The 27794-nt window shown below is 42.8% G+C and overlaps 1 protein-coding gene across 2 annotated transcripts; it reads right to left on the bottom strand.

Moving 5' to 3' along the window:
* Positions 1-846: 846 nt before the first annotated feature.
* LOC308589410 (DNA dC->dU-editing enzyme APOBEC-3H-like) lies at positions 847-9844 on the bottom strand. 2 transcript variants are annotated; one of them, XM_081198646.1, is made up of 4 exons: positions 9724-9844; positions 5830-6409; positions 3946-3988; positions 847-3430 (listed from the first exon to the last, which is right to left on the bottom strand). In XM_081198646.1, exons 2-4 carry the CDS (start codon positions 6370-6372, stop codon positions 3240-3242), a joined length of 777 nt encoding a protein of 258 aa, XP_081054772.1. In that variant the 5' UTR covers positions 6373-6409; positions 9724-9844; the 3' UTR covers positions 847-3239. The 2 variants fall into 2 exon arrangements, with proteins under 2 accessions (XP_081054772.1, XP_081054773.1); XM_081198647.1 differs by lacking the exon at positions 9724-9844 and adding an exon at positions 7781-8564.
* Between the last annotated feature and the right edge of the window lie 17950 nt (positions 9845-27794).

Below are 27794 nucleotides of genomic sequence, written 5' to 3'. Positions count from 1 at the left end.
GGTGACAAGTTTTTCAGTCCTGTTAACCCCTATGATTGGAAATGCAGTAAAGTTTGATCATGTTGCTGTTGCTAGTGAGAGTGACGTATCTGTAAGACCTCCAGTGCTATTATTCTAGAAAAAGAGGTGCCGGAACATGCCATGAACGCCTCCCTTGTTCTTTTATAATGGCAATGCTGCCCAAGTTCTTCCTGAAAAAAGGACTTGTGAGGAGATTTGTAACTAGCCCTAGCAATATTCTGCTCCAACTCTAGCTTACTTGGCTTCTTTAAATGGTTACAAATCACCACAGCATGGACATAATAAAAGGAGCAAAAGTTTTTTTTTAAAAAAGGGGTGCTGCTGCTGCTGCCTGGAAGTCAAAGATAAAACCTGCACACTTGTTTGAAATGGAATGATACTGGCTTCATAATTTCATGAAAATTGGCAAGAAGAAGAAGTGGAGAAATGTTTTGGCACCTTCAATATTATTTGGGTTAGCAAGCTTGAGAGAACCCCAAGGTTTGCAGAAGTTCAAATATATATTTAGAGGGAAAGTCCTAAGGAGGGACTCCCCCCCCAAAAAAACACCAAACTGAGGACTGAGTGGATATAGAATGCTGATGGAGTGCTGGAAAAAAACAGGGCAGGGCTGGTTGGCATTATGGAAAAGTGCATGGCTGGTTGGCATTATTCCTGAGCGGCATCACTCCAGACAGCACCAATTAGTTGCAGCTCTCATTTGTTAATTTCAAATATCAAGCTCATGATAAATATTTTATAAAAAATAATTCAGAGAAATCTATGATGAAAGCACAAGCACAGATAACATGGTAAGGAGCTGGGTCTTGCTACAAAACAAAGAAATCCATCAGAATTGCTTTATTCCTCCAAACCCAAGTTTTTAAAAATTGCAATATATATCAAAATACAGGCATACAAAGAAAAAAACGAGGGTATTATAAAGCTGTTATAGGAATTCTAAGGTCTTAAATATAGAACAAATGTTGATAATTGCACAAGGTACACACATATACCTAAGTATATAAACCACATGCCGTACAGGGGAGCAATCCAAAAGCAATCCAAAAGGCTCTCCTAAAGATTCTAAATATTTCCTCTGCCTCCTTAATCCCCCTTGCCTGAGACCAGGTAGGCAGATAACAATCAGGGGAAGTTCCTGAAGGGATTCCTTTCCTATATCTATGAACCTTCTTTGTATTAATTGTCATTGCCTGCCCAGATGCTCTGCATTGAGGGATGCCTGATGGGCGTCCTGGTTATCTTATCAAATGTTAATGTTTTTTGTAAACTGTCTGGAACTATGTAAAACTTGCTAAATCCTCAGGAGTATCACCCCTTGGCCTGCCTGAGGCACAGTAACCCCACCTTATGTGTGATGTAATTTCTGGCTGTTTGGGGGGGGTGTCCTTCTGCAAGCCAAAATGCAAATCCTTAAAAAGAGATGTTTCTTCTTGGTTCGGGGTCTCTCTTGCCTCCTTGCAAGGAGGGGAGGGAACTCTGTTGCAACAGGAAAATAAAGATCTGCCTTGCTTTCACTGCATCCTGCCTCCATCCATTCATTTCTGACCGATCATGGATTTAGGGCAGGCATGTCCAAAGTCCGTTTTGGGGGCCTAATCCGACCCGCCAGTCGATTTAATCCAGCCCCTGTGGCAGTATGCAGTATATGTCCTGGGGTGGGTTAAACCACAGAGCCTAGGGCTTGCTGATCAGAAGGTCGGCGGTTCAAATCCCCGTGACGGGGTGAGCTTCCGTTGCTCGGTCCTTGCTTCCGCCCACCTAGCAGTTCGAAAGCACATCAAAGTGCAAGTAGATAAATAGGTACCGCTCAGGCCGGAAGGTTTGCCAGAAGCGGCTTTGTCATGCTGGCCACATGACCCGGAAGCTGTACGCTGGCTCCCTTGGCCAATAAAGTGAGATGAGCGCTGCAACCTCAGAGTCGGTCACGGGTCCCTAAAAAAAGCTCAACAACTTTGGTTGGCCCTCACTTCATCAAATCTGGCCCACTTTGAAAAAAGTTTGGGCACCTTAGGGGACTTGGGGAGTTGAGCAGCAAAAGCCAACCACCCCTATTTTTTCTACATCAAAGCCAAATATAAAGTATAACCATCACTTTCTATTCATATATTTAAAATTTGATATATGGATTGTAGAGCTGGAAAAGGTTCAGAAGAGGGTAACCAAAGTTATTATTAAAGGGCTGAAGCACCTCCCCTATGAGAATAGGTTATAATATTTGGAGAGGACGGGCGTGTTAGAGGCATATAGAATTGTGCATAGTGTGCAGAAAGATGATAGAAGTCCCCCCTGCAGTAACACTAGTACCTGGGGATATCCAATGATGCTGACTCTGGAAGATAAAGCAGACAAAAGGAGGTTCTTCCCTACACAGTACACAAGAATGGCTATGTATTGTCTGCAGTGATAGAGGCCATGTACCTCTAAATATCACAAGTGCTGTTGCGTTTAGGTCTTGCTTGTGGTCTTCCCATAGGCATTTGGTTGGCTACTGTGAGAACAGAAGGCTGGGCTTGGATGGGCCTTTGATCTGATCCAGCAGATCTCTTCTGTTTCTTATAAGTGCATAAAGAATAATAATTTAAAACCGGACAACATACCATATTTTTCCGTCTATAAGACTAGTGTTTTTTTCTTTTAAAAAAAAGAGCTTTAAAATTTGCCCTCGTCTTATACATGGGTAGTGCAGAGGGCGGTTGGGCAATTGGTAGCAGCCGCGAGCAGGAGATTTTCTGCGGCGACAGGGCAGGTGATTGGTGGCAGTGTGAAGGGCTGTTAGCGATTGGCTGCCTCTGTGTCAATAGCGGGTTTGATTGTCAGCGGTGGGTGAGTGATTTTTGGCAATTCCACCCCCCAAAAGCTCAATAACTCTGGGCAATCGTCCGCAAAAAAAGCTCAACAACTACTCTGTGCTATCTCCCGCCATTTTCTTAAATCAGAGTCCCCAAAAATAGGGGGCATCTTATGCATGGGGGCATCTATAGACGGAAAACTATGGTAAATAACAACAAAAAACATTGATAGCAATTGCCAGTGGCAACATTCAACCAACACTCAGCCCAGTAATACTAGAAAATCTAAACCCCTTTGTCATGCATCCATTATAGGTACATTCGGGAAAATGATGGCAATGCCCAACATAGATTCCTATACCTTTTCTTTCTTAGAACAAGACGCAAAGGTTCTAATATCGAAAGAGAAATCTTACATCCACGTCTCTAGTCTTCTGGGAAATCAAGTTTTCTTTTAATTCCTGAGACCGCTTCTCTTGTTCCAGGCGAACGGTTCAATTTCTGAGGAGTCTCTGGTTCTGATAGCTGATTTCTTTTCATTGCTGGTGATTGACAGTGACCATCCAAAGGAATATCTGGTTTGGAATTTTCTTGGACACCAAGTTGTGTTGTACGAGCTAAAATTATTTTTAAAACAACATGTTACAATCACATTTTGAACTTTGGGAAATGAAATGTTCTGTAGGCTTGCTTCTTTAAGTTTCATCAGACCCCAGTGTCCAGTGGTGTCCTCCATACCAACAGCTCTTTGATCTAGTAGAGCAGGCATGGCCAAACTCGGCCCTCCAGATGTTTTGGGACTACAATTCCCATCATCCCTGACCACTGGTCCTGTGAGCTAGGGATGATGGGAGTTGTAGTCCCAAAACATCTGGAGGGCCAAGTTTGGCCATGCCTATAGTAGAGTGTTATCTCAGTATAACTCCCTGCAGTACCCAATGTTCCCCTAACATGAGCTCAAGAGGGTCAGGGGGAGCTGTCTGGGAGAGAGGGGAAACTGGCAAAAATTCTCACCCTCCCCATTGTTCCGAGCAAAGCCATCACTGGATCTAAGAACTGTTGTCGGTTCTAAGGACACCACTGGATACACCACACTGAGTTTCTATTAAATTTAATATACTGTTAACATTACCTGAAATGCTGTCTGAATCAATCATTTTGTCATTTTCTTCCTCCTGGGGTAAAAAAACAATAACACAAGTTGGGGCAGAGGACTATATAAGAGATCACTGGTTAAGTTGAAGCATTTGTGAAGATATATGGCTAGCATAGGCTAGATCTACACAGCTATAAAAAAACACTCTTTAAATGCTCTGCAAAAAACCATTGTAAAGCTTACAATTCAAAATATCACTGAGTTGCAATTTCATCTGGTGTCACTGTGTTATAACACATTTATAATGCTGTATTTTGAGTCCATAATCTCCTCTGTATGTTACCATACACACAACTGAATTTTACAGTATAAAATTGACTTGTTGCTGAACATTAAACAGATTGATACAGTATACACATAAAAGCATAAATAAGCCAAGACTGTAGCACAGGGCTAGCTGACATGAAGCCCTCCAGATGTTTTGAACTACAAATCCCATCATCCTTGACTAGGGATGGGAGAGAAATTCTATTCAGTTTGCATTTAAAGGCCAATCTATCAAATTCTCACTTCCTGAAACATGATAATAGCCAGCAGCTATTTCTGTAATTGTGGTAGCTCTGTTTCCAGCTGTCATTAAATTTGCTGTGGCAAAATCCAGGTTGTAGGACCTGGTTCATGTTAACATTTGTCCATGCAATTCTGAACATGCATGCAGTTTAGGGTTGGCCGGTTTTGTTCATGCATATGAAAAACAGATTGTGGGGGAGAAATTAATCTGGTTCACTTTGCTCATCCCAAACTGATACACAAACCTAAATGTAGATTTCCTTCCTTCAACATTCCCACATATTGAAATCTGCAGTGCAATTCTCCAACAAAAAAATGCATACATTTGGGGGGGGGGGAAATACACACAAATGAGTATATTAGTAGAAATAAAGTACAAAAATGCATTATATTAGGGGAAATGGCTTGCAAAAAATGCTTATATTAGGCAAAATAGAACAAACACACATGGAAATGTATGGATATTGTGTGGACTTTAATTCTTTAAAAGCAAGCTGATGCACATATGCGGAACTGAGATAAGATTTAGAAAAATGAGAAAGTAAAACTAGCAAATTTGAACCCTCCCTTCCCAGCTCTAATCCCAGGAACTTTATTTGGCATTTTAGCAACACTGTATCCAAGGAAACGTGCCACTCTCAAAATGTTTCCTGTACTTTATATGAACTGCTTGCATTTAATTTATAAATAAATGGCACTCTCCAGTTCTTAGAAAACTTTAGGTACTTTATCAGTGTTTAACACTGATAACATAATAATTTACATTCAAAGTGAAATAGATTTTCTGTTTGTGTGTGTTTCATATAAATCTGGTTGAAATTTAAGGCAAACTAATAATAAACTTAGTAAGCTTCCAATTGTGTTTCAAAGCAAATGGTAGATCTGCACTTATAGGAAATATTGTACAGTCGTATCTTAGAAGTCAAACAGAATCTGCTCCGGAAGTCTGTTCAACTTCCAGAACGTTCATAAACCAAAGCGCGGCTTCCGATTGGCTGCATGAAGCTCCTGCAGCCAATCGGAAGCCACGGAAGCCCCGTCGGACGTTCAGCTTCCAAAAATAGTTGGCAAACTGGAACAGTCACTTCCAGGTTTTGGCATTCAGGAGCCAAAACTTTCAAAAATTAAACTGTTCAAAAACCAAGGTATGACTGGACTGTATTAGGGAACAATGCAGAACCAAAAGGTTCAGAAGGGGTTTTTATCATTCTTAGAATTGACTTGGTGGATTTCCCTTAGAACAAGCATTTGGAAGGCCCTCTGTCCTTCTACAACCCAACAAAATTTGTGTATCATTTTATCATTTATGATCTGGGTCAAAGTTTTACAATGCCTCCACCTCCATTTTACCTGTTTCAAAAGTGTGTCCAGATAAATTGCATTCTTCTTGCTTTGTTCATCCAGATCTGACCATGGCGTAAAGTTTTCTGATGGGTGTACAAATAGAGCAAAGCATTCTTCATAATCAGATTTGTTCATCATTTTAATTGAAACCCCAGAGCTCTTCAAAAGGTGTAGACCTTTTTGTTCTCCTTCTCTGTTAAAATAATATGGCCTCGAAGCTTTTATTTCCATGCATATTCCACTGTTTTTTTCCATAAAAGATTTTATCCTGACACTGCATTCATGGCAAGGGGTGTATGACACAAAAAGGTTCAGTTCATAATTTTCTTTGGTTATGTTTTCTGCGATTTGGTCTTCAATATAATCTAAAACTAAAACTTCAGCATGCTTGCCACCAGGTTCATTGTACACATGGCCCCATATTTCCCAAATCAGCTTTTCTTCCTTTTTGAAACTAAACAATAGTAATGTTGTTTTGCGTATTTTTGTGTTGTCAAAATCTTCTTGGAAGTCTTCTTTCGGACATAGTTTTTTGAGGAAGAAGGGCATTTCCTCTGACAGTTCTAAGCCAGAAACTTTCAAAAGGCTGTAAAGATAAAAAGGGCATTTAAAATAGAAATGGATCACTGCTTTTGTCCATCAGAACTACAAGCACCACCCTCAACACATGGCTGGGTAGGAGGGGATTAGTTCTTTATTGGTAAAGGTAAAGGGACCCCTGACCATTAGGTCCAGTCTTGACCGACTCTGGGGTTGCGGTGCTCATCTCGCTTTACTGGCCGAGGGAGCCGGCGTACAGCTTCCGAGTCATGTGGCCAGCATGACTAAGCCGTTTCTGGCGAACCAGAGCAGCGCACGAAAACACTGTTTACCTTCCCGCCGGAGTGGTACCTATTTATTTACTTGCACTTTGACGTGCTTTCGAACTGCTACATTGGCAGGAGCTGGGACCAAACAACAGGAGCTCACCCTGTCACGGGGATTCAAACCACCGACCTTCTGATCGGCAAGTCCTATGCTCTGTGGTTTAACCCAGAGCGCCACCCGTGTCCCTTACTGACCTTCAAAATGTATGGGTAGTTGAGAGGCCAACTGACAGTACCCCCATTTACAGGGGCCAGCGGAGAGCCCCCAAAAGTCAGGGAAGGGGCAGGGCTGAGCCAGTCTCACAGCTGTGGCAGGACTGCATTAGACTCCAATTCAGGTCCACTTGGCCCACCCAACCGCCTTCCACCATAACTGCAATGAGTGGCAGAGCTGTCGATGCGACTGTGTTTCTGTTGCTCCAGAAATCCCCCCTGGTAGGTGGCAGGAGTTGGGACTGCACTCAAAGTGTCCATTCTAACCTGAGAGTCCCATTGAACTAAGAGTGACTTACTACTGAGTAAACATGATTACGGCTGCATTGTAAGAGGTACTTTCTAATAAAGTGCTGGACAGGTGCCTTCACTGTATCGTTTTGGATGCCAGCTAAAAATGTTTTGTTAGGCAAGCCTGCTCGGACATGTAATTTTGTTTTGTGTATTTGTCTTAAAGATCAATTTTATTTATATCTTGATAACCTTTATGTCTGGGACATGGGTGGGTGGCGCTGTGGGTTAAACCACAGAGCCTAGGGCTTGCTAATCAGAAGGTCGCGGTTCGAATCCCCGTGACGGGGTGAGCTCCCGTTGCTCGGTCCCTGCTGCTGCCAACCTAGCAGTTTGAAAGCATGTCAAAGTGCAAGTAGATAAATAGGTACCGCTTTGGTGGGAAGGTAAACGGCGTTTCTGTGCGCTGCTCTGCTTCACCAGAAGTGACTTAGTCATGCTGGCCACATGACCCGGAAGCTGTACGCCAATAAAGCCCTCGGCCAATAAAGCGAGATGAGCGCCGCAACCCCAGAGTTGTCCGCAGCTGGACCTAATGGTCAGGGGTCCCTTTTACCTTTACCTAACCTTGATGTCTACAGTGGTACCTTGGTTCTCAAACTTAGTCCATTCCAGAAGTCCATTCCAAAACCAAAGCATTCCAAAACCAAGGCGCACTTTCCCATAGAAAGAAATGCAAAATGGATTAATCCATTCCAGACTTTTAAAAACAACGCCTTAAACAGCAATTTAACATGAATTTTACTAACGAGACCATTGATCCATAAAATGATAGCAATAAACAATGTACTGCATTCACACAATCAGTAGCTGAACTGGGTTCCACACAGTCACAAAAACAAAACAAAAAGAGCTGCAAAAACAAAAATGCAAAATAAATAGCAAAAACAGACAGACCTCAGCGCAAAACTCAAATCGAAAGCATAACACTTAAAACGGAGCATGTTCGGCTTCCAAAAAAGGTTCACAAACCGGAACACTTACTTCCAGGTTTGCAGTGTATGGGTTCCAAGTCATTTGAGTACCAAGGCGTTTGAGAACCAAGGTACCACTCTACTTGTTTTTAATGTTTGATTTGATGGGCATTATAAAATGAAAATTCTATATTGTTTTCTGTAAACAGCTTGGAGGTTTTGTTGATTAACCTGCATATGCATCTTGTTAAATAATAAATAAAATTAAAATGTATATGTAAAATTGATCTCAACTAACCACATCCTTTCCTAGCCGGTTTTGGTTATCCAGCTGTCCCGGCTATTGCTTCTATCCTCTCTGTTGGTTATCTTTCCAAACAGAAGAAGACTTTTGGGGAAGTGAGAGCAGCACAGAGACAGCCCCACCCTAAAAAGTATCTCTTTGTGACTCAAATGGTACTTCTCGAACCACAATTCTTAATGTTTAATTAAGCCAAAATGAATTTATAGAGTACCAGAAGAAACGCTGCCACGCAACAAGAAAATGGAAAGATAATTGTTAAAAGGAAAGATAATTTTTAAAAGGAGGGATGGACCATTGTGTATTTCTATCTGACTTTTAGAAGACATCTGAAGGCAGCCCTGTATAGGGAAGTTTTTAATGACTGATCCTTTGTTGGAAGCCGCCCAGAGTGGGCAAGGTATAAATGAACTACTACTACTACTACTACTACTACTACTATTATTATTATTATTATTATTATTATTATTATTATTATTATCATCATCATCATCATTATCATTATTATTATTATTATATTTCTTCAGTCCATCAGTCTTATGTGCAATCTGAAACCTGCACGCACCCCCTACTGAAATCTGTTTTGAATGATGGCTGCCTCTCCTCTCTCCCACGTTCCATGTTTTGACTCAAGTTTATTACTGTCTAGCCCAGGGGTCTGCAACCTTTAAGACAAAAAGAGACACTTGGACCCGTTTCCGAAGAAAAACAACAACCTGGGAGCCGCAAAACCATTGTGACATTTAAAGCATGCGCGCCGCTGCCCTCTGATCTGACAGCGGGCAGGAAGGTGACGTTGGGATGGTGCGTGACTAACGCACGCACCGCCCCCATGCGACATCACAGCCAGTACAGCGCCCGCCACAGTGGGGAGTGTCGGGGCGCACAATGCGCCTCCTCCCCTCGCTAGTATCCGCCCCGGAGCCGCGGCAAAGGTGTAAAAGAGCCGCATGCGGCTCCGGAGCCGCGGGTTGCAGACCCCTGGTCTAGCCTGATTAAGAGTTCTGGAGAACTCTAAAGCCTGCCATCTATTCTGTGACATTTTTGTTGACTTAATAAAATAATTGCCCTCATATGGATTTTAGAATACATCAGCTGTGTTTCCAGAACAACAATGCACAAATACGTTATAAATAGCTTGGTCGGGAGTGAGGACAGGAGATACAATAAAAGTTCTGTCGGCTCTTCTGAAAAGAAAACAAGCGAACAAGTTGAGAAGACAGTCAAATCACATTCCAGACTCGAATCCCCAGCCATACTATTTACACATTACATATTCCACCACATGTAAACTTACGAAAATATGTGCACTTACGTTATTATTTAAGCCAGGTTTTGATGACATTTTTAGAAGCAGCTCTTGAGAAATAGCCATGTTTTTCAGTTTCGGTTTTCCAGGAGATAAAGAAGTAGAACTTTATCCACAATGCCACCTGGTGGCATTTTTAAAAATTGTTAAAGTTTTTTTTCACTGGCTTGGTAGCTTATTTGCTATAAGGGCAGACTTAGCTAAGCCTTGGGCTTCATGTGCCCTGGTAATAATAATAATAATAATAATAATAATAATAATAATAATAATAATAATAATAATATAATAATAATAATAATAATAATAATAATAATAATAATAATAATAATAATAATAATAATAATATCTTTATTGTCATTGCCCCCTTCGGGGACAACGAAATTACTTGACTGCTCCATAAAAACACTAATTAAACAATACAGTATAATACAGCAAGGGAGATTAGATGACTTTCAAAGTCCAGGCTTCCCATTCAGGGCCGAGATCGCTCTGGAGAAGAAAATAGATAACATGCCCTGCCGACTATAAACAAGTCTATTTTGGCAGGACAAAAAAGCCAAATTCTGAGCAAATGTTAAGCAACTAACTCTTTCCCCTTCTAGAGATTTCAAGTCAAGATCTTGCTGCTTCTCTCATGAAGGCTGTTGGTCTCTCCCTATCTGGATACCTTCTCACAGAGGGAGGATCTTAAGCAGCTGCCAGGGACCTGTCATGAATATACATGTATTCTCACAATATATAGTGTTTGGGAAGAGAGAATAAATGGAGAGAGAAGAGAATGATCACGGTAGAGTAATTGCTTGCTATTAATGTGTATTCAGTTCAGTGTGTGCACTGTGGATACCACTTATAAAAACCACCTCCAACTCCTCAAAATATTCTGTCAATGATATTTCTGGAAATTTTTACACATCACTTGGGAAGACATGCAAACTAATGCCAGTGTACTGGAAGAAGCAAAGATCACCAGTGTCAAAGCAATGATTCTTCAACATCAACTTTGTTGGACTGGTCATGTTGTGCGGATGCCTGATTAGTGTCTTCCAAAGCAACTGCTATATTCCGAACTTAAAAATGGAATGCATCGTGCTGGTGGTCAACAAAAGAGGTTTAATGACTCTCTCAAGACAAATTAAAAGTAGTATAAACACCAACAACGGGGAAACACTGGCCTGTGAGCGCTCCAGTTGGAGAACAGCCTTTACCGAAGGCTTTGATCAAACTCGGGACGAAAGGGAGAAACGAGGTAAGAGGAAGGCACATTTGGCAAACCCTCACTGTGATCAACTCCCACCCGGAAACCTATGTCCCCACTGTGGAAGGACGTGTGGATCCAGAATTGGCCTCCACAGTCACTTACAGACTCACTGTTAAAACCGTGTTCATGGAAGACAATCTTACTCAGCTACGAGTGATTGCCAAAGAAGAATACAGCTGTGAACATATATGACCCTTTCACCTTCCCACCCCCACAGTCATTAATTGATTCAGGACTCACTGATGATAAGCAAATGGGTTATTCAGATTAATTTTTCAGTTCTCCAAATAGGTTTTATGGCAATATCAACAGTGAGCGATCCTGGCAGAACTACACCGACAACACTAGAATCCAACTGAAAAAACATTGGAGGGGCAGGGGAAATCATCATTTGCAACTCCAGAAATTAAACGATAATTTAAAATTACCTCAATCTGAGTTGGAGAGACTGCAGATACAATCTTGCGTCTTCTCAGGTGGAGTGGGCTGGAGACTTGTGGAGAGGAATACAGTACCTGGTTACGATGACGCTGTCCAATGTGTGCTCAATGTCAGAACAAGATGGAACTTGTTTTGACGTAGATGGAACTAGCACTGTGTCACCTATGTCTCAAGGATTTTTCACTTCTTTATAAGGCTCACATCTATATGTAATGCCCAATCATGAGAAAGCAAAAAATTCTCTGTACTTTGTCACTGACGTAATTAATGAATCATCTAAGCCAATGCCCTCTGTTTATTCTGGGCAAGACCTTGGTAAGATTACTATTTATATATGTATCATCTTTGTTTGATACTATAATTGAGGAGCCACACCTTGTTTACTTTTGATACTTACGGTACTTATTGTATGAAACAAAGAGCTAGAACTGGATCCACTAGCTCTATTTTATGGCTACTGTAGAGCAATTTGTACAGTGTTAATGCCTGCAAATTTCTGTTGCTATCTAATCACTGTGTGTGTGTGTGTGTGTGTGTGTGTGTGTGTGTGTTGGGGGGGAAACAAGATTACGATAGCCTTCTTTAATGTAGTTAGCTTCAAATAGTTTACATATGAAGAAAATTGCATTTGTAAAATTATTTTTAAAAAGCCAGGAGAGATTATTTTAAAAATATTATTTAAAATATTTATATATGGCTTTTCTTTCCATAAAGGATTTACAACAAGGCAGCTAAGCACAGTATAAACTTTATACTAAACATTTTATACAATAATCAAACAACACTAAACATTTTATAGCCATAATCAAACAAAAACAAAAACAACAAGAACAAAATCAACAACAACATGGTTTCTTTCAAGGGAAAATTTTTCTCCCTAAAGGATTATGTACTATATTTCTAATCTTATGCAGGTTTCACGTATGTGGTCACAGCTTTGTGCAGATTGCCATAAAATAAATGTTGAGAGTGGGAGAACAGGAAAAAGCATCCTGCATTCCCATCAGCCATTGGGCGAGTGTTTAGGTGTGGTTGGAGAGTCGATGGAATGTGGAAAGAGCCCGGAGGAGATTGCAGAGAGATCAGAGGTCTTTGGAGAGAGTATGGAGAAATGCAGGGGAGCCCAGGGAGAGTTGCGGAGGAGGTTGAAGAGTCATTGGAGGAGACTGGAGGGATTTGCGGAGGAGATGGAGAGAGCCGTGGAGGAGTTTTGGAAAGTCTTAGGAGGAGGTTGGAGAGTGACTTGACAATGCTGGAGAGAGTTACCGGCTGCAAAATTGCCCCAAAGTGTCATTGTCATCAACAACCATGCCACCTAACGGTCCTGATTTTACCGGGACATCCTGGGTTTACAGAAGCCGCCCTGGCTTCTGAAAGTTACCCTAGATGTCCTGTTTTGGCCAACACTGTAACTGCTGCACTATGGCCTCCCTGCAGGCGGTGGCGCAGCCCAGGACCGAGGCTGCTGGTTTTTCCAGTGATGCACCTCCAGTGCGCTGAAGCCTTCGCCTTCTCTGCCACGCCACAGCCTCCGCCTGCAGCTGCAGACCACAGAGGGTGGTGGAGAGAGAGAGAGAGAGAGAGGTTCCCAAAGTAAGGTGCTGGGGACAAGTGGTGGCAATGTTGGGGGCGTGAGCAGGAAAGAGGTTGCAGGGGGTGGGATGGTGTTGTGGGATGCCCCGAATTCGTCTTGGGAAATGTTGGAACATACACGTCAACTGCTGAAAACGCAAAGAAACAAAGCAAAGAGTGGTTCCCATGATTTAAGAGAAAGTGTCTGTGCTTGATTGATTGAGGGGTGACATGTCTTTGTGTGCTGTGGCACACAAATGTGGCCAGAGTGATTCCAGCATCCATGTGCCATCTAGGTGTGCAAGAAGGAAATCTGTGGGGCTGCAACAGAGAGCGCATCACTAACTGCAGCCGGCTGCAGGACAAAGCTTGGGTGTCTCTGGTTCAGGTCTGGAACCCTGGAGAACTGCAGCCAGTCATTGTAGACCAGGCTTCCTCAACCTCGGCCCTCCAGATGTTTTTGGCCTACAACTCCCATGATCCCTAGCTAGCAGGACCAGTGGTCAGGGATGCTGGGAATTCTAGTCTCAAAACATCTGGAGGGCTGAGGTTGAGGAAGCCTGTTGTAGACAGCACTGTGATAGATGGACCAATAGTCTGACTCAGTATAAGGCATCTTATGCTCATTTCTACATACATTGGACATACTGGCATGAAGGCATCACACTTGATAGTGTCTTCTGCCCAAATGAAGCATCATGTTGGATGTGCTGCTGTGACATCTCATAGAAGATGTTGTAAGAAAAACTGCTCCCTTTCCCTTTTCAGAGCCTGTTAGAGTCCTTAAGTAGGTTCCCTATCGGTAGGAGAAAATAACAGAGGCCAACCAGAGTATATTGAGAAGCAAAGTGGCTAGTAAGCCTGATTTTTATTAAAGGAACAGTTGCAAAACTGTCCCCACTCACCACATGCAGGAGGGAGGAGAACCCTGAACAATGGTGCACAAGCCCTAATAATAATAATAATAATAATAATAATAATAATAATAATAATAATAATAATAATAATTTATTTATACCCCGCCCATCTGGCTGGGTTTCCCCAGCCACTCTGGGCGGTTTCCAAAAGAATATTAAAATACATCAAACATTAAAAGCTTCCCTAAACAGGGCTGCCTTCAGATGTCTTCTAAAAGTCTGGTAGTTTTTGTTCTCTTTGACATCTGGTGGGAGGGCGTTCCACAGGGAGGGCACCACTACTGAGAAGGCCCTCTGCCTGGTTCCCTGTAACTTGGCTTCTCGCAGTGAGGGAACCACCAGAAGGCCCTTGGTGCTGGACTTTTGCCCACCCTGTAGCCCACGACCCCTTCCCCCCAAAAAATCATAAATACATCACAGAAGGAGGAGGTGTACAGCAGAAATCCTGTCTGACAGGATACCTGATGACAGTTGCTGATTGCATTACCTGGGCAGTCTGGCCATTCTTTCGTGATGGTAAATACTTTAGTTCCTGAACCCAGGTCACAGGCTCACCCTATTCATACACAAATATGACCATAAGACAGGGTTTATAAGTGGAAAAGACAATGGGAAGGCTTTCCCCATTTGCCTCCCTTACTGCAGAGGAATATTTGAGGTCATTGGGAGAGTCAAAATGGCTTCAGGATTGCTCTCACATACTATTTCAGACACATGGTTCATATATTTAGATATGTGTGCATTTATGAATATTTATTCTGTATCTAAGACCTTAAAATTCCTATAACAGAAGACATAGTCCTGAAAGTGTCATTATATTATTTTGGAGTGACCAAAAACTTAGCTGAAGTGGACATCCCCAGCTCTTCCCATTCTTCAGGGCCAGGGTGTGAGCAGCATAGCAGCAACCACCAGCTCCTTTTCACCACACATGTGTGCCACAGAGATGTAGACGGGGGCAGGGGTGCCCAATTCTGTGGGACTACCAACTCCCCTGCCCCCATTTTCATTAAAGTGCTCAGTGCTGTTGAATGACCAAACATGTCTTTCCCCCTTGTGGTTCTGGTTGCAGTGTGTAGTTGCTTGGTGGTGATGGGTGCTCAATGTTGTTGAAATGTCCAAAAATGTTGTGGTGGGGAATGCCATTTTGTGGTTTGCCTCAGGTGCCAAAATGTATTGGGCAGGCTCAGGAAACTGGTGTAGCTTTTTGCAGTTTTGTGCAAATGGTTCCAAATAAATGCCGAAGACGAAGCCTGTTGTCAGAGCATACATCAAGGCAGGGGAAAATAACAGCAACAATAACTTAAGGTTTCAAGGTGATGCTCCAAAATAGTAATTTATCATTACAACTAAAAGCTCCAGTTGAAGGCTTTGCCTTTGCCTCTTCCTTTTTTTTGGAACATATATCAAACCATTCATGACGTGTCTCTGTGGATCTTGATTGCAGTTTATTGCAGCTTCACAGTGAGACAATGGAATTGTATAAATGAACATAAAGCAGTTTCAATATGACTACTCCCCTCCCAGCAACAACTTCCACGTTACTAGGAAAAAAGACACACTTTTTAAAAAATAAAATCGTTTGGTACGGTTTTAGAACACTAGATGGCACTCTTTGTGTGTTTAAGTTAATACTTCACTCAAATTCTATGGAGAGAAACCGTATGGTGTTTTTTTAAAGCGAAAAGTGTATCTATTTGTACCAAACATGCCAAAGAAATAACAAAATATCCTATGATGCCTAAATTTAACATTGGCAGAGACAAGCAGTTTCTGATCTTTGTCTGCATCAGTCATTTTCAAACCTTCCTGCCTTCAGAGAACCCTTTCTTTCTGTATCAATCCCCCCCCCCGAGAAACTTTTGTGAATCCTTTACTGAATCTTTGCACATTGTAAAGCATATGGGGGTGTATTCTAGAGCCACGGCTGTCCATTTTCCAATCGTTAGAGAAGCTTTTCCACACCGACATGTTTGCCATGGAACTTCTGCCATAGAAGATTCTGAGGAGTGTTTAGAGCGCACACACTCTGTTCAAGTGGAATGTAGTTTCAGAGTAAAAGATACGTAAGACTGCATCTTCTGTGCAGTCACACCTGCCGGGCTTCACTGCTGCCGCATCTGAACTGATCACGCGTCTGGCACATCCAGTAGCTGTGCAGTGCAGGAGGAAATTGAAATTTCAGGGTAGGCTGTCAACTCTTACTGACCTTCTCAGTGAAGATGCCCAGTTGAAACAAGGCTCCTTAGAACATGGTACGAAAAACATAGTTCTGGGGCAATGGAATTCACTGCAGCCTTGTATATCAACTGAGTATACACGTCAGTGGCAATCCAAGCCCCGAATCCATTGTATCTGACTTCCTTCCATCATCGCTTGACCTTAATTCTATAACTTATCTTTACAGTTGTGTTGTTATATTGTATTTGACAAATATTCAGATTTTACTTGCATTTGTAACCTTTCCCCCTTACAAACTTTGTTCTTTACATATCAGTATTTCTGTACCGGAGTAGTGTTTTTTCGTATATTCATTCACGCAACCCCATTCTTTGGTTAAATTTTGATTTGTTTGTCCTCTTAATAGCTGCAGGAATCTTTTGCTCAACGTGGGGCTCAAGCCACACAACCCTGAGATTTAGAGTCTCATGTTTTTCTCCCCACCTCCTGCCTTGGCTGCCATTCATAGTGGGGGTTGTACCACCTTGGCAGCTCTGTCGAGCTTTGCTGCTGCAATTCATAGGTTTGGATTTAGTCAGCTGAACTCAGCTCACATTGATTTCATTGGTGCTTTTTCTTTGGCATGACTAACTTTTCAACCGTTCAACAGGAAAAGTTCCGCTGACCGAGCTGCAATCCTATGTGTACACAACAACCTGGGATTAAGTCCCAGTGACCTCAACAGGACTTACTTCTGAGTTGGCATGCATAGGCTAGCACTGAAGAAGAGAAGAAGAGCTTGGATTTGATATCCCGCTTTATTACTACCCGAAGGAGTCTCAAAGCGGCTAACATTCTCCTTTCCCTTCCTCCCCCACAACAAACACTCTGTGAGGTGAGTGAGGCTGAGAGACTTCAAAGAAGTGTGACTGGCCCAAGGTCACCCAGCAGCTGCATGTGGAGCGGGGAAGCGAACCCGGTTCACCAGATTACGAGTCCACCACTCTCAACCACTACACCACGCATCCGACTAGTTTTGTATAACTGCCAACATGGCTTCCACCACAAACTCTGAGAACTTCAGTCTGATGGGGATACTGGGAAGAATTAGGGGTTCCTGGTAGTCCCTCTTAACCGAAATGCAATTCCTACGCTTCCCTTGACACTGAAACCAGTTTAAGGCTGTAATCCTATGAACAGTTACGTGGGAATAAATTCAGCTGAACACCCTTCAGAGTGGACACGCATAAGCTTGTGCTATTGCGTCTGACTTATCCTTGCACCTTGTACGTGTCACTAACAGGCTGGAAGAACACAGCGGGAAAGGGAATTTTTCAGAGCGCAGGAACTGCTCAGCTAGTAAAGTGGATTTCTCCCAGTGCTTCAAACAGTATGTCCAAAGAGTTCATCAGACACGCTTCCCCAGTGTTATGCTTCCAGAGTTCAAACAGCTTTATCAGATGCTAACAAAATACCTTCGCTAGTCAAACAGGAAATTACCCCGAGGAGATGGTTTTTGAACATTTATTCAAGATGTATTCTGAGTGCCGTTTCGGCTTTTACTTTGAGTCACCGGTGGAGATGGAGCTGTTCTGCCCTAATCGGAACTTCTCTAATCGTTCTGAAATGTAGTTCTCGTGCCACAAAAATAAGAACCACAAAGAGAAACCGGCAAAAACCATTCCGAACGCCTAAAGAACCGTATGCGAATCCTGAAATGTTCCAATTTCTGCAAAGGAAATCTTAGTGCTTTTCAAAGGGTTATAACATTTCGTTGTTTTATTGCAAAATAATGCACAGCCCTAAAACCTGAATAGAGTGTTTTCAGATTTATGTTTAGCGGTACAGTCACCCATTGCAAGTGATGTTTGTTGTCCATTAACTTTACTGGGGTGTGTGAAGGAATGCATGGCTATAACACATTCTTTCCTGAATCGAACAAGTCAGCCCAGAGTCAATGCCTAGAAGGATGTAAGAACGTAGCAGCCGGTTGGATCATCCCAGCCGGTCATCTAACTAAGCATGCTGTTCTGATACTGGCCAGTTTAGTGCCTGTGGGGAATCCTCAAGCAGATTGATTCTGTACTATAAGCAGGGTAACGTGTAAATCATACTGAGAGGTTTTATTTACAGCTGAACGCTGTACAGATTTGGTTGAATAAATTTTAAAAGGGGGCTGCTGCCTCAAGCAAAACGTACACAGGGATATTAAATGCTAATTGAATGTCATAAAGCATTTGACATGTGGGTGGTAGTGGTATCTGTGACTTGCTAGTCATTCAATGTCAGAGAGTGTGTTGCCTCTGTGAGACTAGATTGGCCTTGATAATAACATTCCCTGTTGCAGCTCCACATTATGGAGTTTATTACTTATTGAGATCTGCAGGATCTAAGAACTTTTTTCGGCTGCATGAGTTATTAAGATATTACTGGTTAAGCAGGGTTTTAGCCTCTGAGTACAGTGGTGCCTCGCAAGACGAAAAGAATCCGTTCTGTGATTCTCTTCGTCTAGCGGTTTTTTTCGTCTTGCGAAGCAAGCCCATTGAAGGATTAGCGGATTAGTGCTATTAGCGGCTTTTAGCGGCTTATCTGCTGATCGGATCAGCTGATAAGCGGCTTAGCGGCTTAGAAAAAGGGGGGGGGAGGGAAAAAAACAGCAGGAACTCGCAAGACATTGTCGTCTTGCGAAGCAAGCCCATAGGAAATTCGTTTTGCGAATTTCGTCTAGCGAGTTTTCCGTCTTGCGAGGCATTCGTCTTGCAGGGCACCACTGTACGATGACGCTTAGTTGAGTTTGTGTTGTTCTCAGTGCTGTTGAGACCGTATTGCTGCTGGTTAGATTGTATTCTTGTTCGGATGAGTATGTGTTTGTTGGTTCTTAATATTGTCCTCTGTTTTTCGAACACAGCACAGAAAAATCTGACAACAAAGAGTTGATTCCTTACTCAGGACATACCTTGCCAGTCAGTGCCATGATAAGCAGCTTCCTTTGTCCTTTAACTCCTGCCAACCTAGCAGTTTGAAAGCACGTCAAAGTGCAAGTAGATAAATAGGTACCACTCCGGCGGAAAGGTAAACGGTGTTTCTGTGCACTGCTCCAGTTCGCCAGAAGCGGCTTAGTCATGCTGGCCACATGACCCGGAAGCTGTAGGCCGGCTCCCTCGGTCAATAAAGAGAGATGAGCGCCGCAACCCCAGAGTCATCTGCGACTGGACCTAATGGTCAGGGGTCCCTTTACCCTTTTATCTTGTCCTTTAAATGTTCTTGCACCTTGTCTATGAGTAATTTATACAGTGGTACCTCGGGTTAAGTACTTAATTCGTCCCAGAGGTCCGTTCTTAACCTGGAACTGTTCTTAACCTGAAGCACCACTTTAGCTAATGGGGCCTCCCGCTGCTGCCGCGCCGCCGGAGCACGATTTCTGTTCTCATCCTGAAGCAAAGTTCTTAACTCGAGGTACTATTTCTGGGTTAGCGGAGTCTGTAACCTGAAGCCTACGTAACCTGAAGCATATGTAACCTGAGGTACCACTTTAGAGGTTCGGCCTGGGAGACTGTACAAGGCGTATTCCCAAGGGTGACAGGAGGAATCCGATATACCCCTCTGATACCAGTCCTATATGAAAACGCCAGCGATTGCATCTGGGATCTTTTGCTTCCAAAACTGATGCTCGATCACTGAGCTACATCCCAACCCCGTAGTTCAGGTTTTTCCATCGACGGAAATGATCCCCTTCACTTTGACAAGGTTAGTGCCTGGAAGATATGCTTGCAGTATCTGCAAGAAAAAATAATTTTAATGCCTTAAAAACATATACCGTATTTTCCCATGTATAAGACGACCTTTTTTCCGGAATTTATTTTTGTGATAAATTGAGGGTCGTGCTAAGTAAGCGAGGGCTGGTGCTGTGGCGGTACCAGGGAAATATCGGAGAGGAGGCTGCTTACCTGCCCTTCCCGGCTTAGGAAGTGTTGGTGAGTGCCATTATACGGTGTATTACGGCAACAGTTCCGTCAGCCAGAGCGGGGGATTGTCGAAAAGCTGCTCAACAGCTCAGCAAACTTACGGAAGAAGCTCAACAACTGTTGAGGGCTCCCAAAAAGAGGGGTCGTCTTATACACGGAAAAATACGGTAAGAAGATGAATCTTTGTGTGCAGTGTCCGGCTGCTCAGATGCAGCTTGCCCGTGAGCTTTCTGTTTTAGCCACACAATTAATTCCCATGTGGGTACTTAAACTTCTAGCAGAGTCAAAGTTTTCACCCTGAGATATTGTAATTAAGTTATATGGGGGAAACAGAAGTAAAGGTAGCAGCAATGTAGATATTCAGATCACCTCTGAAATTCAGAACTCGTGGATGAGGCCTGTGGGGGAACTAGGGATCCACCGATCACACTAATTAAACACTAACAAGACGTTTGTCCTTGGTTTGCCAAATTCAGCACGTTTCCGGTATTAACTCCCTGCACAATTAGAATTTTCATTTGCAATTGTTAAATTTGTCATCATTTACCGCTGCACATTTGCACCGCAGGGGACGCAAGCCACATGCTCCTTCCCTCTGCCTGTGGTCCTCCTTCAACCAATAAAAGTCACTCATAGTATTTATTTACAGCATCAGAAAAGGCACTGTACGCATTTCTTGCTTTTTTTTTTAACCTGGAAGGAAAGAGAGGAAGTTGTGCAATTGGCCTTGCCCGTATGGCTGCTGCATTGGAAAATTGGAGTTGACTGTTGAATCCTCATTGAGCAGAGGGCCTTCTCCATAGTGGTGCCTGCCCTGTGGAACGCCCTCCCATCAGATGTCAAGGAAATAAACAACTATCTGACTTTTAGAAGACATCTGAAGGCAGCCCTGTTTAGGGAAGTTTTTAATGTTTGATGTTTTATTGTGCTTTTTGTTCTGTTGGGAGCCGCCCAGAGTGCAGGGGAAACCCAGCCAGATGGGTGGGGTATAAATAAATTATTATTATTATTATTATTATTATTATTATTATTATTATTATTATTTTGAATTCAGGCTCCTCTGCTCTAGCAGACTTAACTGGTTTATTAAAAGGTTCTATGCAGTTCTTTGGCAGAGTTTTTATGCTGGCCTGCAGTAGCATCTCTTCACACCCCCCTCCCCAGTCCAAGGGAAGAGACAGAGATGGAGGAGGTTGAAGACTGGATTCTGCATGAGGTGATTAATTCACAATCCAAAAGAGGGTGGTAAATGTGAACAAGGCCTCCACATCTCACCAGCCACCATGCAGTGGTAGAGAAGTTTGGCGTCAGCTTTGTATGTTTCCCAACAACACACCCTCCAATGTGTTGAAACCAAAAACCGAGATGCATGGCTCCCTAAAACCGAGATGCAGAGCTCCGTGATCTCGTGCAAGGTCACGATCTTGTGTATTTTGACCCAAATGTGTGTTTTGGGGCTCCTCGATCTCTCGCATTTTGGGGTGCTATGCTGAGATCTCTCGGGATGTCCCCATTTAATTGGGGCAGTTGAGAGGGATGCAATAAGACCTTTAGAGCTCCTAAGCACTGAAAAGACTACGGTGCCCCCTATACGTAGTTCAAAATAAAAACAATAGCAAAATGTAAAATTTAAATTTAAAATACAACAATAAAACAAAGCAAAGATTTATTATGTCGAATGACAGGGTATGATTTGCTTTCCTCATTTTAATCCACTTTAGTAGGATGTCCTCTGGTTGACGTGGGGATAAATAATAAAAAAGAACAAAAAATGTCGGAAGAATGTGTTGTGGACTGTAGGAAAGTCTTACTAAGTTTTGATTTCCCCCATGATGAGTCCTTCAATGCTTTTTTTAAAAAAAGATCAAAGACAGAATCTCTCTCTTTTTTTCATGTCCCTAGTTTGCCCTAAACATGTGCTTCGTTTTGCCTTTTGGATAACCCAGTTCTGTTTCCCAGGAATTTTCTTGAAGCCTTTAGTTGAGATGGTTTCATGGACTCTTCTTCCTGTCTCCTTCCATTTCACTTTGATCTTGCTTGAGGAAAACTTTACCTAAGAGAGTTTCGTTGTTGCTCCAACAAAACATAATTCTGGGGGCGCTTTCTCCAGTTATATCTTTGCCAGTCACAGGGAGGTTCGCTGCACCAAATCCTGAGGATCCATCTTGATAAGATAGAATGAGTTGGTTTATTGTGAGGAACAGTTTGCATTTATCCTTCCCGGAATTAACTGCTCTCCAAACTCTTGTTTCTGGCTCCAGCATTTTGATTCATCTGCCCTGTCATCTGATCTTGACAAATCTCTGAATGAATTGAGTGTGTGCGTGCGTGGAGTGGGTGAGGAGGAGAGATATGGCAAGCGCTTATGGGGACCCTTTCCCTTTATTAACCCTTGCTTAATAATGTGTGAAGAGCTAACAGTGAAAAAGGCTCCAGTGTTCTTTTGTCAAAGAGCTTGGAGGGACGCTTCTTGAAAGGAGCCATTCTTTCCTTAATACATACTCAATTAGTGAGGGAGCCCCGTGCTAAGCGACCACGAGGCGGAGAGGAAGTCTTTTCTTGGATGACTTTCCAGTGACTTTCAGAGATTTATGGGCATCGCACAAAAGGAAGCATTGTAATGACAACATAAGAAGCATTTCTCCAAAAATCTCGATGCGCGGTACCTTGCTTTGTGAGCGAGGGAAGCTTTTCAACGGTGCCGCTGCTGTGCTTTTTCATAGTGTCAAAAAAACATTTTTTTAAGAAGACGACCAAGTGTTAAGATTAATTAATATTTTGTGCTTGGCGGAAAAACTTGCCATGCCAGGTACAAACAGGAAACATAGCAATACATATTGTTTGTCAGCACTTGTTGAATGATGAATGTGCATCTGTGTAGCATTGCAAATACGACACCATGAGACTCCTCCTGTGTGGAGCCAGGACCCATTTTGTTCTTGAAAGTTAGATTCACGGTCAAGTTGGAAGAACCTGAGTGAATATTTTTTACTGGGACCAGCATTAACTTGGCATGTGACCTGTGCAAGCATACAAGTAGCACCTCAGCATGGAGTGATTACAGTAGGGCTCATTGGAGCCTGATTTCCCGTCTCCCACTGTTTGGCGTACACACATGCAGTGTGATGGGCCTTTTCAGAAACCAGGAAGTCCGTGCACACTTCCCATACCCTGTGCATGCTTCTCCGCGGTTTGCTATGTGCAGATGAAGGGCTGGCTATTAATATTTTTAATAAATAAATAAATCTTCATCCAGCTCTCCCTCTCACCTGATCCCAAAGGAAGGGCAAGATGTGGATGTGGAAAGTGTGTGCCAATTTCTACTATCTTCTCATGCACACATGCTGTGAAGGTGGGAAACAGGGCTCTGTTGTGACCTATGAAAAACCTCCTTGTATGAGGCCTGTGGGCAGCCTAACCTAAACGGCCTCAGCCCAGTATACCTGAAGGAGCATCTCCACTCCCGTTGTTCACTGAGGTCCAGCTCCAAGGGCCTTCTGGCGGTTCCCTCACAGCGAGAAGTGAGGTTACAGGGAACCAGGCAGAGGGCCTTCTTGGTAGTGGCGCCCTCCCTGTGGAACGCCCTCCCATCAGATGTCAAGGAAATAAACAACTATCTGATTTTTAGAAGATATCTGAAGGCAGCCCGGCTTAGGGAAGTTTTTAATGTTTGATGTTTTATCAGTTTATAATTATTACAGTGGTACCTCTGGTTATAAACTTAATTCGTTCCAGAGGTTCATTCTTAACCTGAAACCATTCTTAACTTGAGGTACCACTTTAGCTAATGGGGCCTCCCGCTGCCACCGGTGCTCGATTTCTGTTCTCATCCTGAGGTAAAGTTCTTAACCCAAGGTACTACATCCGGGTTAGCGGGGTCTGTAATCCAAAGTGTTTGTAACCCGAGGTACCACTGTATTATTATTATTTGTTGGGAGCCACCCAGAGTGGCTGAGGAAACCCAGCCAGATGGATGGGGTATTATTAATAATAGTAATAATATCCTCATGCTTACTGTGCACCCGCTGCATTTCCAGTGCTGGGTTTTTAATCTGTGTTCACAAAACGTTATCCAAATGCATATGTGTCCTGTACTTGCAAATCCCTACTGTGTGATGCGTTGCTTTTCCAAGCAGCTTCTCTAAGCAGTTTCACACCCTTAAGCCATTCCTAATTCACCTCTAGCCAAGGTATGAACACTTTCACATGGGGTAAAGACATTGCCACCTGTCAGCAGCCCCTGGTGTGTGCACAAACAGAAAGGAATCTTGACAGTGATTAAGTTGTCATTGACTGGTTGGACACAATGGAACTGTGGGAGGAACCATCTGGGGAACTGCCAAAGGAAGAAGCCTCAGAGCCCAGGGAGTGGTGGTGGGACAACGATGGGTGGTCAGAGGGAGAAGATGGGGAAGAGGCAGTGTCAGAAGCTGAAGAGACAACAGAGTTTAGTGAGCAGGAAGATGCTGGGGCAGAGAGCAGTCCTGATTCAGAGGAGGGCCAGGAGACAGAGATGAGGCTGGCTGCTGAAGAGTCCAGGGAGTCTCCCCCTCCTGTTGCGGCCAGCTCCTTTCCCTGTGGTCTCCCAGAACACACAGTGAAATGAAAAGAGCAGAGGAGAGATTTGTTGTGTGCAGGCGCAGTCTCTGCCTGCTTGGAAAGAACCCTGAAGAGGAGAGGACCTTCTGCCCTCACAACTGCCTCATTGGGGTCAAGACCTACTTGGAAGAATTGCTGGAATCACTAGGCCTGCACTGTTTTGGTTTCTTTGAATAAAGAGTTAACTTTACTGACACCAGGTTTTTCCATTGCGGACCTTCACCTGACTCTGGGTCCTGACAGCGTGAAGCGAGAGGAGCAAAGACAGATACACAGGCGTAGTCTCCCGATTGCTTAGAAAAAGCTCTGGGGAGGAGGAGACAGAGACTGCTGTGGGGAGGCAGGAACCTTCAGTGTGGCAACTGATTTCATGGAGTAAGACCTATGGGGAATGAGCTGCTGTGCTCATTAGTCCTGACACTCCACCAAGTCTGTGGAGATAGTGGTTTTGCTAATAAAGAGTTAACTCCAACTTCAAACTGTGATTTGCTGCACTGGCTGGTTTTGTGACAGTTGATGTGAGCAACTGGTGGGGGTGGGGGTGGGGGTGGGGGATAGTGCTATAAAATCTGGATGGTAGGTGAACAACTTTACTGCACTCTGAGGCAGTAATGTGAACACACTACTAGAAGAGATTTGCTCCAGGTTCTTGTGTTAATTGCTCCAGTATCTCCACAGCCCCCACTTCTAATTTTCCTTCAGCAGTAAATTTGCATTATTCCCTCAAAGCAAAGCTAATGAAATTATTTAAACCTGAATGAGTTTTGGGTTTTATGTGACACGCAATCAATTTATTACATTATTTCACTGGATTGTTCCATTGCTGGAAGCTGCGCAAGAAATTCCTCATACATGACTTTAGGAGGTAACCCGTGTCTCTTTCCAAGCGCATCTCAATAATGCTGTGTTATGATCCTTGAATAATTAAATTAGTGGGGTTTCATTGGAAAGGGGATTTAGCATTCTCCACATCGTCTGCTGGGCTAATCCACATTACAGGAAAAGCAAAGCCTCAGTCGTTTGGCACTTGTTTATATGAATAGTCAGCTGAAGTGTGGTTATGCCATTGAATTTGGATGGCCACTTACAGATTTTTAAAAAAGGGGAAAGCATCAGCGGAATTAGAGGACAAAAAAAGAACACTGATTTACATAAATTTTGCATATGTTACTTTAGACCAGTGTTTCCCAAACTTGCGTCGCCTGCTGTTTTGGGACTGCAATTCCCATCATCCCCGACCGTTGGTGCTACCTAGGGATAATAATAATAATAAAATTTTATTTATACCCCGCCCTCCCCAGCCAAGAGCGGGCTCAGGGCGGCTTACAACCAATAATAAAAATAAGTTGATTAAAATACAATTTAAAAGATTAAGATACAACATTAAAACATTAGGATACAGTGTCTTCATAGGAGGAGAAAGGAAAAAGAAAGAGGGGGAGGGAATCAAACTGATTCTAAGCCAAAGGCCAGGTGGAACAACTCTGTCCTGGTCTCATGAGACAGAGCATTCTACCAGGCTGGAGCCAGTGTTGAGAAGGCCCTGGCTCTCGTTGAGGCTAATCTAACTTCCTTAGGGCCCGGAACCTCTAGGGTATTGCTATAAATGGACCTTAAGGTCCTCCGTGGAGCATACCAGGAGAGGCGGTCTCATATATAATGGGAGTTGTAATCCAAAAACAGCTGGAGATCCAAGTTTGGAAAACGCTGCTTTAGACTGATGCAAATTTAGAAGTAATTAATGTAAATACAGTAAATGTCTCACCATGCTGGAGAATACTGTGCAACTTCAGCTGTAAAAATGAGGTTGGATAATTTTAGGGACCAGTTATCTAGGAGATGGGAGTTGCACTCTGTATATTCTGCAATATTCAGAACAAAGAGAAGAAGTTATTATTATTACTGCCTCTGCAGTAATACAAGCATTACACCTGCTTTAGAATACAATCAATGCTTTTGATTGTTTAAGCAGTTGAAATCAGCAGTATTAGTAAATCCCAGATTGCTGGTGGGGAGAAGGCTGAGATTGAGGATGAGGACTAGCTCCTTGCCTAAGGCCAGCTAGTGAGTTCAGAGCAAAGGTAAGATTAAAAGCAAGGACTTTTGATTCACAGCTCAGCTACATAGTCTACTATATTTGCATTTCAGACTACTTGCAAGGTGTCTGAGAATTCGGGAAAGGAATTCTCATCCTTATCCACAGAACTACAGCTCCTGAGGAAATGGGAACAAGGATTAAACCAGCAGTATGGTACATATTTTAAGAAGTGTTTAGGGTATTCTTGAAGGGCATAAAATAAACAGCGTCCTCTATAATGGTCACGTCTGTCCTGGAAATACTACAAAAGCAGAAACATGATGCTGTAATCCTAATTGCCCTCTTTCAACATCTCTTCAAACATTATTTCCCGACTTGGAATAACTTTAAGTGCCCAATAACAGGCTCTTAAACGTAGATTAGGTTTATGACTTTTGGGGTAAATGTTTACATTTCTAGAAGAAGAGTCTGAGCTCAAGGCTGTCTGGAAACCATATCCTGAGGCCATGTAGGCCTGTCCTTAGTGCCAGATGCGCAGATGCTATCGTAGTTTCTTTGTGATTATTCTGTGTGTGCTCAGAGGCACTGATTATTGTGTTAAGACATAATCCTTCGACTGAAAACAGGTTCTAGTGCTAAGTGATGCACCAAAGTTTGTTTTCTAAAGACTGCAATAAAATGTGCAGCAATTTAGAAGAAGAATAAAAACAGCAAATAAAAGCATCAGTGACAAACTCTTCAGAATAATTGCACCTCAGATCTCTTCTGTCAGGAATTAAGCATTTCCTCTTAAATTTCTTGATTTTTCCACACAAGGAGATCATACTATAAAGTATGCTCTTTCTTGAACTGGCCAAACTAATGCTATGATCTATGAATTTTGGTTCTTTCAATTTCCAATTTTTCTAGTCTTAAAATTCTGTTTTCTACATTCTACAGTAATTTGTGATTCCCTCCCCCCCCCAAAAAAAACCCCAAACCCATAATGAAAACTTCAGCATTTTAGTGCATATTTCTCCTAATAACACTTTATGACGTAGCTTCCACTACGCATTTTTGCAACCAGTTTCTCTGGATTAGGATATATTTGCATATGATATGTGTGTGTGTTTGTGTGTGTGTGTGTG

The sequence above is a fragment of the Podarcis bocagei genome, assembly GCF_964188305.1.
Source record: "Podarcis bocagei genome assembly, chromosome: 6".
Taxonomy (NCBI): domain Eukaryota; kingdom Metazoa; phylum Chordata; class Lepidosauria; order Squamata; family Lacertidae; genus Podarcis; species Podarcis bocagei.
This window is presented reverse-complemented; position numbering and strand designations above follow the sequence as displayed.

Bases quoted from the DNA above. Each gene is read 5' to 3' on its own strand.
- LOC308589410 (XM_081198646.1), bottom strand. From the start codon at position 6,372: ATGCCCTTCTTCCTCAAAAAACTATGTCCGAAAGAAGACTTCCAAGAA. The intron at 3,989-5,829 runs GTAAAATGGAGG...TTTTTACCCCAG, and splicing joins TGGACACACTTTTGAAACAG to GAGGAAGAAAATGACAAAAT. The intron at 3,431-3,945 runs GTAATGTTAACA...AAATAATTTTAG, and splicing joins TGATTCAGACAGCATTTCAG to CTCGTACAACACAACTTGGT.